Here is a 14,212-nt window from a genome sequence, read left to right as displayed (position 1 = left end):
ATAAAATTTCTCACACTCATGCACCACTAGCAGGGTCAACCACAGGTGTAGGCTAGTTAGGTTGAAGGTGTGGGTTCAGACATTCTTGACTGTCAAACCATGAGCTTATTGATGAGGATGATGATGCCAACAACTGTACTAAGTATATTGTCTGCAATGCATCATAGAGCATTTGGGCAATGATTGCTTGAGGGTGCATTTCTTGCACCAGTGGTCTGGATTTGTGGTGGGGCAAGGGAGTGGTTGCATTTTATGGTGCATAAGAGAGAATGGGGCATGCAATGTGTTTCCTAGGGGTATTTTTGGATAACATTAAGAGCATCTATCAGATAGACTCCCCATGCTAAAAATTGCTGGTCAAATGTCACTATGTCATGGATATGAAAGGTTAGGTGGGATTGCTTATCGTCATAACACTCTTTTGTTTATTTATTTATTTTTTTAGGTTTTACCTCTAAAACCTTTCTGTAATGAGCGCCAGTATATGCATATTGTATGGTTCCAAGCAGACCTTTACATACAGAGTGTGTATGTATGCACGTGTTGTATGTGATGAGCAACTCGTTGGTACTATGGCCTAGTTGGTGCTGAAGAAATCGCATGGTAAAGTTGAAGAAATTTATGGAGAGGCTTCAGGAATCCAAGCTCACTGCTTTGGATACAAAACACCTCCAAAATGTGATTAAAGATGAGGAAAATAACCATTTTATCTTTCCGTGAATTTGCATAATGAGGCACTCTTTTTCAAATATGAAGGGTCATTTTGTTTCTATGTGCTGTCTATCAGTTGGGGATATTCTTTGCAACAACTTCAAGAAATGAGGTGGGTATTTCCAAGTATTTCTTGCATTTATGGGTAGAGGACATTCTTCAAATTGTTCAGTTAATTAGAGGATGTTATATTGGTTTATCAAGCTGTTTGGTGTAAGTGGGTGAATTTGATTCTTTCTAATTGAAAATGAGATTGACTGCACATTTGTATTTACAGGAAAATTAGCCACCTTTATAAGTATATAGTAGAGTGATATCTCTGATATTTAAGAGAGTCTCAGAAGCACAATAATCAAATGTATAAAAGATAATGGATAGGCATTCTTTTAACAAAAATCAGCAACAAAAGTTTTATGTGGTCAAGAGGAAGGGGGAAAGACCAACACAATGATGATGGCAAAATCAGTGTAATCAATATGGACATGCATCATACTTGGGACTAAATGTAACATTGACAGTATCTTTTATCATGAAGGACAGGTTTAGGTAATGAATTCTCAATGCTTATGTCATGTGAAAGGTCCTTGAATACAGTCTTGGAAGTTGTTTGTTCCATAGTAAGGTACTTGGCGATATTGTTGGTTTGCTCTGCCTGGATCAAAATCATCTTCTGAACTTGTGAAAGCCCATAAAGAAGCCTTGCTCTTGCAGTCTCTAGACCATTTAATAGCCTAGACAATTGGGTTGGAGAAGTTTAACATCAAAAAGAACTTGAATGAAGCATGTAAGCATGGTCCACAATGCTAAGCAAGTAGTACTTGTGTAGATAAGCTTATTGGTAAGAAGACAATAGGTGGATTCATGAAGTAAGGAAAAACATACAAAAATGGTTCCCTTGGATAGCTTATAGTCCATTGATTGATAAAATAAATGTACTCAACAAGGTATATTGTGTATTTGTGTGCTTTTGTTCCATCATGTCCTTTAGGTGTCGAGATAACCTTGAAAGCATTGTAAAGGGTTGGACTCTATAACAAACCGACTGTAATACTACTTGACCCATTAATAAAGCTTGTTACCACCAACCACTTTGTCGGTGCCATACAGGAGGCGGCTTTGAGTATAAACTTGAATTATGAGAGAGTTTTCATGAGTATAACTAGGAGTGAGAGGAAGGAATTCATGAGTATGAGGTGCTGTCACAAAAGAAGGGTAGCGTACTGAAAGAGGAACTGATGGCCAAAAGATCTGCTTGCAAGTAAATGTTGGAGGAGAACTGCATCTGTAATATGATGTGAAAGGGAGAGAATCTACAAATAAACAAATTGGCAAAGAAATCAAATCATGCTGATTGTAGTCTTTTATAGAAGACAACATGCCAGCTTAACTGCATTTCTCAAGTTGCATGGTTGCAACTAGGAAATAGAGGTTAGCATATGATAGAACGCAAGGTGCGCAAATTCAAGGCATCGAAGCAAATATCAGAAGAACAGAATCAATCTCAAGAATGTGGTGATGCCATTTTTTTAAAGCAATTCCATATTCCATTCTGTCATTTCTTAGAGGGAACATAGCATGTAGTTTGAAAATATATTTTAATACACCAATAATCTCATAAACCTCCATCTATTATGCAAATAAGGTATCAACCCAAGCCATGAAGTCACATTAGATATTAGAGAACATATTGATGAGATGCTTGGTCAACTGAGCATTAATGTATCTGTCATAATACATATATTTACTTATATATGAGAAGGGACCAGGCTCTTCTAAATATCAACTTATGTTTACATGAAAATGGTAACCTAGTTTTATATGGTGAAAGTAAGGGCTCTAATGCTTTGCACACCACCTTCCTGTACACATTATATGTTTTTCATTTATTGCCTTATGCACTGCTGGTTTGCATTGTTTATCTATTAGTAAATCTTGGCACTCTGCATTCTTCTGATATGCTGAGAGCACTTCCATATGCTTTATTGTACGTCATTAATTTCTTATACATTTGGATACTAATTATAGGAAGAAAAAGACATGTACTCGTGCATTTATGCATCTATGTGCATTGCTGCTACTTAATTTCTCCCAATTGGTTAATCTGGAGGCTTTATTGTTGCTGCTACTTTACATCTGAGCCATTTCATTAGTTGCTTTGACTTTGGCAGCTTGACGCAAAACTAATACTAATTTTATTTATTATAACATCTATGTTCATTGCTAAGTTAATTCTGATTCTGCTTTATGCTGCTGTTGGAAGTTTTGTGAAAGGACTTGATTCTTCAGGAAAGTTTTATTTTTTTTTTTCTTTTTTGCTCCTCTGTTTTGTAGCATGGCTACGATATTCTAATGACTGATTTCCAAATCGGAAGGAATATTCCTGCAGATGAAAAAATCGTAAGCATTTTCTTGATACATGCTCTGTAGTTTACTTTTTCGATAAGCATTGATCCATTTTGAAAACAAATCTGAGGTCTACGGGCAGATACAGTTTTTGTAATTGTTGCATGGTACATTATTATTATCACTTTGTGCTGGTGGAGGCAGCCCCACTGGCAGGGAACTGTTGTTTTCTTATATGTCTATTCTCATTTGATTGATATCTTTATTTATTTAGATGTGGAGTGAGGTATCTTTGCCCACATATTCGATATCTTGGCTGGGTTCTTTTTGGATTAATTATTTGATGTGATTTCATTTGAGAATATACATATAATTTAGTAATGAGTAAACAGTTATTTTTTGCTTCCAGATTCATTTTCTTTGTTTTCCGTTCATGTTTGATAGCTTTAATAGTAAATATGCACTACGCTGCTCATAGCACAGATTTGACTCTCAAAGCAGAGCAGGTGGGATGAGCCCACGTGCCCAGCTTGATGAATGCTGTCGCGTGCACCACCCAATAATGAAAAACATGTTTTGCTTTTTTATTTTTATATTCAAGCCATCCAAATGTTGGTTGTCTATTAACTTTGCATCATTGCAGAGGCTATTTGTTGTTCAAACAGATAAATTAGAGACATCCTCTTGCATTAGAAGCCCACCACATGTGAGGTACATCTCCTTTTCTCCTCTTCCAATACAGCGAGTTTGATCTTTGTTAAAGTTTAAAGCCCCTTTTTTTTCAGCTTTTTGGTGAATGGAAGAGGCATTGATAGAAGGACAAATATATCAATGGTTTGTGGGCTTTCAATGACTTATTTTTTATGGCTGCTTTTCAAGTCACTCTTTTGTTTTTGGTCTTCTGAGTGGTGCAACATAAACATACTAAATATATATTTTTCTAATTCATCAGGATACTGGACCTCAGTTTCCTACAGATATTACTAGAATGCTCAAATATGGGACAAATATTATCCAGGCAGTTGGATATTTTAATGGTATGCACATGCGTATGCATGAAAGGCTTCAAAATTGAGTTCACCTTTTTTCACAAAAATAAAGGAAAAAAAATAGTGTGCCTTTGCTTGATCTGCTTGTAATCAGTCCCCTTTTTAACTCAAATAACAGGTAATTATGTCATCGCAATAGCCTTTGTGAGCAAGGTACCTTACCTTGATGCCCCAGTACTCCAAGATTATGTCCGGCCTGTGGTTGCAGAACTTGTTTCAGGTAAGCAAGACAAAACTTGGTCAGTATTTTGCTTTTGTTTCACTGACAAGACTGTCAATTTGAAATGGATTGTTTTGTCCCCTAGAGCTAGCACCTTTGGTATGACATGTATTATTTTCTATTTTGCTTGGATTATTGTTCTAGTCAATCACATAAGACATATAAATCTCAAACATTTCCAGACATCTAAAGCAATCGTAACCTCTAAATATCCTACTTTCTAAGCAACTCACTTTTCCCCACCATATTCTCTAGTTTTATATCCGTGGAAATTGCTCCATTTCTTTTACATTTTTGTCGTTAATTATTTTCTCAAAGTATAGAATAATATCTGCCCATGATTTGATATAAATAATATTGATTCTAAAAGCTATCAGCCTTTGCAGCTTCTCTTACCAAAAAATGATCATATGTTGTAAAAGCTATCATTTTTGTCCTTAGAGGGAGATGTGCCAAGTGATTCCCGAACTCCATGGTCAAATTATAGCCCAGAAGTTTGCAGTTGTGAAGGTTTGAATAAATTAATTCTGTTCATTGAGGAAAACATTGTTAGAGATGTAGAGAGTACTATTACCTTTTGTTCAAAACGAGAAAGCAATTTGATAGGTAGTCAATAAAATCTGGCTCTCATTTAAATGAGTGTGGGTTATAATTCTTGTTTACGTTTCATGTAATTGTGGTCAAATGAAAATACTTGTATAGAAGTGCAATTGCAAGTGTGAGGTAGTACTGGGAGCATTTTTTTCCTGATTAACACTTTTTCTTCGTTAACACTGAAATATGTCAAGAAAACCCAATAACAGCTTCTCTGTTCTTTCATGGGTATTGCTGAGATATAGAAGGTCCTCTGGTGTATCTGATAATTACAGCTGCTGTATTAGTCTAAGATGAGCTGAGAACCATATTAAGAAAGTATCAAAGGTATAATTGGGATTGATAGACTATGAATGAGGTCATGGCCTTATGGTGATAAACTGAACAAAATATTGGCCTTGTTGTAGAAAGGATATGAACACAAGTTTATTCTTTCACTGGTGAATCATAAAGAGTGATGAAATAACTTAAATTAAATGTGATAAGGCTTCCTGGTAATGTATATGATTATGGTGGTGCTTTCTTCGGATAGATAATAGATAGAATTTCGGTAAGAATCAAACATTTTTTTGGGTTCTCAAATGTATTATGAAGTTGATGTTTTAGAAGTAAGATAAATGTAAATTGTTGATATAAGGGCTATTTCACTGTGTTGGCTATGTTGTTGTTCTAGAACAAGAGAATTTCCAAAGAATTTCTGGAGTGGGGGTAAAAAAACTCTTTTATAAACTTTAAATGCCATTTTTATTGTTGGGTGGATTCTAGAATATGATGTCTTAATATTTTGTTGGGTGGATTCATTGTAACTTGAAGCAGGAAGCCAGGAATGCTATGGAGATGTTGAGTCATGTCCTGAGACTGTTTTTGATTTCAATCATATGGGTTATGGTTGATTCAAGTGATTAATCATCAATGGAATTTCTGACTCTATTCCTTCTCCAGTGCAATAGGTCTAAATAATATCCAAACCCTATTTGCATCAATACCTCCTCCTCTAACAAATAATTTAAGATCATTTGGAATCTAGACATTTCGAACATGTCTAGGCCTAGTATTTCTGAAGAAGAAACTAGGTTCATCAACATCCAGACCATGGAAAAAATTTGAGTTGTATATATGTGCATCATGGGTGTGGGTGGCTGCATGGATGTGATTGATTGTTAGTTCATATTAAGGTTTTATACTGGTTTCGGCACCAGTATTGGCACTCGACTGTACAGTATCAGCGTGGTACATCTTTTGGTGCACTTGGTTTGGGTGCATGCCAGGTATTGGTTCCCTCCCCATATGGTACAATATGCCGTGTATATTCTGGTAGTTAAAACAGTGGTACATGTTGTGTTTTATGTTTTACTGCATCAAAAGCAGGAGAAAATCATTTCACTTCATAAAGATCTTCAGGCATTTTATATTTTTGATATTTGTCACTTGAAATGGTTGAGGATTGGGTGATTACTTGCAGTGAAGTGTCAGTTTGTGTGCCTAGAGTGTGATGGAATGTTGTGCCATATTGGCACTCCAATATTCTTGAAGCTGAAGCATTTGAGTGCAATGCTATTATGCAAAAGAAGCCCATCAACCATCACACTCTGTAGTGATGAGCTGTCAGCTGAGACCTTTTGCTTTTGTAGCCATTTGGTGGCTCAACTAAATGCAGGTTAAGTGAGAACTAGTCAATCAATAGTGGGAAATAATCAACGTACTAGCTCTAGGTTTTTTTAGACTGCAATGGAGACATGCTGTTTGCATGCAGCTGTAAGTCCTAATAACCTGGTAACCTGTTTCAATTTTGAGTAGTTTTCACTGTCTACTAACCTACATACTTTAAAACTCGTTTACCAAGTTCATGCCAGCAACTTTGAAGTTTGTAAAAAGCTTTATCTTGGGCAGACCAAGAGGCAATACGAGGCTATTGTTTACTCAGATTATTTTAATAACTAATGATTTACAGTTTTTTGGGCTTTGGTGTTATGGTGTTATCCTCTCCTTGTTTTGTTTCTATCTTGATTATATGTTAAAGGAAGCAAAAGCAATGCAGTTCCACTTTTGCTTAAACAAGTGGAGCGGGAAATGGAAATAAGTAAAGAAAAATCAAAACAACCACATGAAGTCTATGCTAGAGCTTGTGCAACTTGTCCAACATATGGACAGAATCCTAGTCTAATCAAAGACATTTGGGTCAACTTATGGGTCTGGTATGGATTCCAGTGCCTTCTGTTACTTGACATTACTTGAGGTGCTATAGATGGAACCGAGGATGCGAGACACTGAACCTCTGGTGTTTGCTGATCAGATCTTCTATGATTGTTCCTTGTATGTCATTAATTACACATTATCGAACATACAAGTGAACATCTATGTAAAAGTGCATCTCTGCTAAAACTTGGTAATACAATATTTTCAATGGATACACATTTTGATATGAGATGCCACGGAGACCTTGAAAAAGGTAGAATTTTGAAAAAAATCTGGAGCAAATTTTGGGAATGTTAGCCAATGAATTCATCCTTAATGGTTTAGGACCTTAGGTTGTTGACAAATGATTATGATGATTACAGAGAGTTAATTTGTTTGCATGTTGAATAGTTCTTTGCTAGGACAGGGCTGCCTCTGGACCTTTTATAGTTTGTTGGTACAGGGTGTCAAGTCAGGCCTATTAAAATTTTCGGATATGCATGACTCAGATCTGGCCTGTTGACATTCTTATTGTTCACCATATGTTTTATTGAGGGAACATTGTGTATGCAATTTACTTTCCTTCTATGTTGAAGTTTCTGGGGTATGCTGTTTTTAACTGTTATTCCATTCTTGAAGTTTGAGCTACACTCCAAGTTGTTGATAATCTTATTGTGTAATCTTAGTTCTCCATCAGTTAGCGGACCTCCAAAATAAATATACTAATGTCCAACTATTTTCGTGCCTAACTTTTAGAATAGACAACCTTAGGGTGTTCACCCTTTTAACATGTCTAGCTTGTTTTCAATTCCTTAACACTCTTAGTTTTAGTGCACCTGTTGGATACACATGGTAACGACTAATTGTGTGTTTCATCTCAAATTATTCTTACTCCATATCATTGATATTTTTGGTGGAAACATAGTTTGCTGATTTTTGTTAAGTTTTATAAAGCATCTCTGTGGCACTATGATTGTATACTTGCTCTGGAAATCGTAAAGATGAAGTTCTCTTGATGGTTACCTTTCTTGGGGAAAGCAAAAAAATGATGCTTGAAGAAAGGTTTGGTATAGGGGTGCAAACGAGTCGAGCTGCTCGCGAGCTATTCGAGGTCGAGTAACTCGAATAGTTTTTTGAGTTGAGCTCTAGTAACAAGATACTCAATTTGAAAGCTCGCAAGTCTTCTCAAATTTATTTATATTTTTAATAATATTATTTTGATTTATAATATATATAATAATATATATATATTATTAGTAGACTAAAGCTTGATTTCGAGCTCGAGTATGGCTTTATTGATATTCGAGTCGAGTCGAGTTGATCTCGAGTTTGTCTATTTTTCATTGAGTCGAATTTGAGCTTGGGATATTAAGGTTTAGTTGATCTTGAACCAAGTTTCAAGTCCGAGTATTTTGAGTCGAGTTAAGCTCGAGCTTCCAGCTACTTGACTCAATTTAGCTTGGCTCGGCTCGATTGCACTCCTAGTTTAGTATAACCTTTCTCAACATTTGAAGAAAAAAAGTGTAGGAAAAGAAAAGGAATTTGGTGTTAATCCATATATAAAAAGGCATCATTGCTTACCATCTGTCATGGTCTTCCATACTTTCTTTTTTTGAAATTTATCAACTCTCTCTTAGTTTGGAATTTATTAACTTATGTTTATTGAAATACCTTCCGGGCTAGTAGCCAATAAGACATGTTAAAGAAGCATTGAGTTTCCAACCAATTCTATTTTTTTGACATAGATTATGCTGGAAATCAAATCATCCAATTATAAATAGATAAACTCTATCTTTGTTTTACAATTGATCATGTTCAAGGATTATACTTAAATTTTAAGATGCGCTGCTAATATGAACACATTTTTATGAATTTGATGCTAGATTCTGAGATCATTGAGGGACCATCAAGAATATCGCTGAATTGTCCAATAAGGTATTTTAGAACATTCTTGGAGTGAACTATTTTTTACCACTATTTTTCAGTAAAGTGTTTCTATTTAATCTCTATCTCTCTCACACACACATTTGCACATACACACTCTACACATAACTTTGTGTTATAGGACTTCTTATTATTCCTGCCATAAATAACTTGACATTTTTCATATTCTTATATGTTTATAAATTTCACATTAAACCAAGGTTTCAAGTCATCTACCAAGCCCTTGTACTTCATCAAAATGCAACTATTGTACTTCCATGTTGTATTGCTGAAAAGGTTTTCAATCGCATGGGACGGGGCTGTCCCGATTTCCCTATAGAATAGAATGCATGGGTATCCCATCCTGTCCTGACACTTGGGACAAAGGAGATTCTAAGACGTCTTGATCGGGATGCTGGGATAATGGTGGGACGATCCCATCTGGACACATGGGATGGTACCCCATCCCGATGTCCCGCCAGGACCTACATTCTTGATTGCTGGGAATCTTGCAACTGTGCAGCTTATCAAGCTGAGGTTCCTTTTGATTTAGTTTGATGTACTATGTGCCTACTTAATGTTCAAGTAATATTTATCTACATTTTGAAAAATTGTGGAAGGAATAATAGCTGTCAATGGTAAACAAGGCATATTGAGTAGGTTTTTTATCACATTATAAATATGTAGGTGGAATCAATTGTTGTTGTTTATTTCCAGGTTTTTTATCACATTATAAATATGTAGGTGGAATCAATTGTTGTTGTTTATTTCCTTATATTTGAGCATGGGAAGCCATAGTGACAGAGGACTTTCACCAAAGGCTAATTATAAGCCTCTAGATGTCTCTACTTTCATAAGTCTTAGTTGATGAGACTGAGGATGAGCATTTAATTTGAGATTTAAAGATTAGTAGGAGTATTAGAGGAATTGAAGATATAACTTAAAGATTATGGAGAAAAGGAATTAAAGAATCCCTATCATCATGGCTCTCATGACCTCTTTTTACCATAAAAAACATCAATGAAATAGCATGAACATTTCAAATAGGACCAGTTTGTGGGTTAAGTAGAAATGCATATGTTATGAGTTATGCAATTACTGAAGACTGATAAGAACCACTAAAATCTGTGAGACATATAATGCTGAAGGTTGTCAATTTATTAATTACCTATATGTTTTTTCTACTTTAGGTGGCCTATACTTGTGTTCTGCTAGATGTTGGCATGTGTGATGTATGTGAGAGGAAACATAGATGGATTGGATTAAAGAGAGAAGAAATGGTCAGTTGAAATAGGATTTGTGAGTCAAGATCCAAGAGCCCGAATTTCGTAGGGAAGCCCAAAATCTGGATTTCTTGAGGAGTTTGTCCGTTATTTATTTGGTTTCTCGGGTTTGTAGGTCGGGATTTGGAGATTCTGGTTCCTAAGAGAGTGCAGAAATCATTTTTTCCCTTCTTTTCATGAGGACTCATTATGTGGGGATGTGTGCATATATATTGTATGGTACTGTTAATCTTTGCTTGATATTTTATCTTTCATTTGTCGCAGGATTTTCTCACCATGTTAGTGACCAAGTCATACACGTATATTTGTCTTATGCCCCAATGATTGATATGTTTGTGGTTCCATGCTTCTGGAATTGTCTAGTTAGATGATGTTATTTGCATGTTTTCATTGATCTGATCACTTGCCGTTGCCAAATGGCACTCGTATTTACGTCAGTCATGCCACTTTGAACAACAAAACAAGCATCTTTCCCTTCATCAAATTCCAGTCCTGGTCCAGCTCTTTGCCTCCTATGGTTGAAGGCTTGATCATTTATGAGGGCTAACAGAGTCCAATATTTGGATTTGACAACAAAAGCCTTCATATCATTCTTTTCAGGCTTAGGTGTGCGAATGACTTTTTTGAGCCATTTAATGTGGGGAATGGAAAGGTATCATGTGTACAGATAGCTTTTGCGTACTGATTATTGTCTTTATGATTTCAATGTTCTCCTTTGATTAGCCAAATGAAATGAAAATCAATCTGTCTGACATTAATACCGGTGCATTCAATGCATCATTCATAGTTATTAGTGTATTATTATGTACCATCACTCAATACTTTTTTTTTCTGTCCTAATATGTGCAGCTTTAAGCGCATAAAAACTCCTGTCAAAGGACATCTCTGCAAACACCATCAGGTAAATTTCATTTTGCTTGTTTGCTTTATGGAAATGGACAAAGCTGTTCATTGACTCTATGAGGATTTTCCATAGTGTTTTGATTATGACAATTTCATGGAAGTGAACTTACGGAAGCCATCCTGGCACTGCCCATGTTGTAACACACCTACTAGCTATATTGACTTGCGTATTGATCAAAATATGGTTAAGGTAAGTTCTTCAACTATCCATTGACTATGGGGCATTTCACTTTCCCACCATAGTGCATGATGTTTTCTTTCTTTTTCTTCTTATTCAGATATTGAAAGAGGCAGGAGAAGGTGTTTCTGATGTTGTTATCTATGCTGATGAATCTTGGAAGGCGGTCGTCGAACATAATGGAACTACAAATGAACTGCACAGTGGGGGACTTGAGGGACAGCAAGATGATAGCATCCAGAGTGATATCAACACGTGCACTGTTGTGGACCTGACGATGGAATATGATGACAAAAGTGAAATGAGTCAAAATGGTACCTGTGAATTTGAAGATAGGAAACCTTTTGAACATATTCAAGGTTTTTCTGGCTCTGAACTTCATTCTGAGCTGCCAGTTGCCGGTACTTCTGTGACCACTCAAGTTGCTGCTCATCATGTGGATGCTATTTGGTCTAGTAATTTATCATTAACTAATTACTCAAATGTGTCGTTAGCCCCCACAAATGGATCAAATGCTCGTGCATCTGGAACCTTGGAGTCTCTTGTGCCTGATATTGTACTGAATCCTGTTATTACAGACGCTGTTTCACCAGCACTTAATCGGGATGCCGCAGCCAATCATGAACTTTCTCAACCAACATTATCATTTCAGCATGCAACACAACTAAGACAGCTTATGCAATTACAACAGTCACATTTTGGAGGTTCAATTATCAACAATGAAATTGCAAGGCCTTCAATACCTAGACATATCAGCAGGAACCCTGTAGCTGTTCAGGCCCTTCCAGTGCAGACACAGACACAGACACCCAATTCATCTCGCAGGATGTGGACAAATATACTCAGTTCCACATCTGTCATCCCCAACAGTCCTGCATCTGCATCTTATCAGACAAATCCTCCACTAACATCTGCCTCAGATGGGTTTGGGGCGGTAAGTGGTGACATGGAAATTGAGCAACTTTCAAGCACTTCTGATGCAGTTTCCTCATCATTGCATCTCCATACAGTGACACAGGTATTTCTACTTTTGAATTAGAAGGAACCAATATTGAAGCCAACATAATCTGGTGTTACATGAAAGTTACCTGAGTTATATCAGTTTATTTGTTTCCCTCATAATTTTTCTTCATTGTCAGAATTTCGAATCACTCAATGGTTATTCTGTGAAGACTCTTAGATCTTCAGGTTATGGACCTATGGTGCTAGAATCAGGCCTTAAGACCTTTATAGGCTCTAAACAAAGATTGTAAGTGACATGCAACATGCACAGTATCTGGTATATCATCCTCAAATATATTAGGGAAAAAAGGTATGTAATGGGAGAAATATAAAGAGTAAGTGAAAGGAAATATATAATTAAAAGAATGGAGAAGACAGGAGAGGAGCACAAAGAGGAGTTGACAAAATGGTCTTCGGATTGTCTTGTCAAACGCTGTGATCCTTGCAGCTTGTATAACTAGGCATCACAACTTGCAGTCAAATGAACATGTTGCTTTTATGGTCTGGGCTACCACTAGAAGGCCTGGATACAGATGATACCAATCATGAGTACAAAGCTTAATAGCTCAAACCCAAGAACATCATTAGAACACTCTAACCATTAGTAAACCCAAAAATGATGCCTTCCAATGGCTTTGTGACTACTTTTGCAATTTGATTATTTTGTGTTGACTTCATTCTTATCATGGTCATGAATATTCAGCAATCCAATTTGATGTTCTTAGATCTTTCACTATACATTGGATTATTGTCTCTTCATAGTGTGGGTTGATTGTCACAAAACTATTTCTATCTTATAAGATTTGTACTTGATTGCATGTATATTGGGATATCCGATATCTTGCTTCTGGAAGGTGATTTTGGGTTTTATACATCATGTGTCATCTTAGATTACCCTTTTAGAGATCAGAGGGTACAAATTGCCACATAACTAAATTACATGTCACTGATGAATTGAACATGTGACTATGTGAGTGATAAAACTCAACTGCCATTGTCGTTAACCACACATGATCACTTGGTAATTCTCCCTGATCAGCCCTGAGTTTAGTGGTTCAGGGGAGTTGCTACTGGTTAAAATTTGTGATAGACTTTCAGTAGCATATGATATCTTTTCACCTATATGCAGGTTCCGATAAAATTACTATCAGCTGCATCTGCATTCGCTATAACTATAAACAGCACTGAAGCATTACTCTTTGTAAATGCTTTTGCAATTATTCAACATCTTCAGGTCCACAATTGATCATCACTTTCAGAAACTGAATACTTATGATCATTATATTGGGAGGTTATTTGTAGCGAGTTTGGCCTACCAATGCTGAAACTATATTGTTGTCATGGGTGATATTCCTGTAGCTTTTAACATTTTTGAGATTTGTTTGATTTAGATGTGCTTGCTTTGATAAGTTTATCTGACCATGCACTTTTATTTGTGATTCTCTTACTGGGTTAACTCCATTTGGTTACTGCATATGCAGAACCGAGATCGCCAGGACCACCAATACACTCTGAACCCAGCATTGCACCAGGTGGTGGGCCTTCCAGCACCATATCTCACAAGCACAAGATCTCCAGCTGACCAACAGAGAGGAGTGGCTGCTTATAGAGCTACATTGCATCCTGTGTCAGAACTGCAAAATCCCCATCTACTTAATCAGAGGACACACCAAATTACTTGCCAATCTGGAAATATTCCACAGTTTACTCGTGTCCCTCCAACAATGCAGGTTCAACAAGCATCACAAAATGCTGTTGGTGCAGCAACAGGAAGCTCTGGAAGTAATCGTAATATATTGGCTGCACAACTTGCGGCACAAGTGACGAGGCT

The 14,212-nt window shown here is 36.5% G+C and overlaps 1 protein-coding gene across 6 annotated transcripts in view; it reads left to right on the top strand.

Moving 5' to 3' along the window:
• Nucleotides 1–14,212, top strand: part of LOC105040788 (uncharacterized) — a 30,275-nt gene that overhangs the window by 15,402 nt on the left and 661 nt on the right. For 5 of the 6 annotated variants that reach the window (XM_029263274.2, XM_073254486.1, XM_073254487.1 and 2 more), the window contains 10 exons: nt 3,043–3,108; nt 3,698–3,765; nt 3,840–3,888; nt 4,007–4,091; nt 4,222–4,323; nt 8,976–9,027; nt 11,148–11,199; nt 11,275–11,391; nt 11,480–12,397; nt 13,863–14,212. The exon at nt 13,863–14,212 is cut by the window's right edge and continues 661 nt beyond it. In XM_029263274.2, coding sequence (XP_029119107.1) covers nt 3,043–3,108; nt 3,698–3,765; nt 3,840–3,888; nt 4,007–4,091; nt 4,222–4,323; nt 8,976–9,027; nt 11,148–11,199; nt 11,275–11,391; nt 11,480–12,397; nt 13,863–14,212 — 1,859 coding nt within the window. The remainder of the gene's footprint in view (nt 1–3,042; nt 3,109–3,697; nt 3,766–3,839; nt 3,889–4,006; nt 4,092–4,221; nt 4,324–8,975; nt 9,028–11,147; nt 11,200–11,274; nt 11,392–11,479; nt 12,398–13,862) is intronic. The other variant, XM_010917479.4, reaches the window with a different exon arrangement.

Source organism: Elaeis guineensis, chromosome 3, assembly GCF_000442705.2.
Source record: "Elaeis guineensis isolate ETL-2024a chromosome 3, EG11, whole genome shotgun sequence".
NCBI classification, from domain to species: Eukaryota; Viridiplantae; Streptophyta; class Magnoliopsida; order Arecales; family Arecaceae; genus Elaeis; species Elaeis guineensis.
This window is presented reverse-complemented; position numbering and strand designations above follow the sequence as displayed.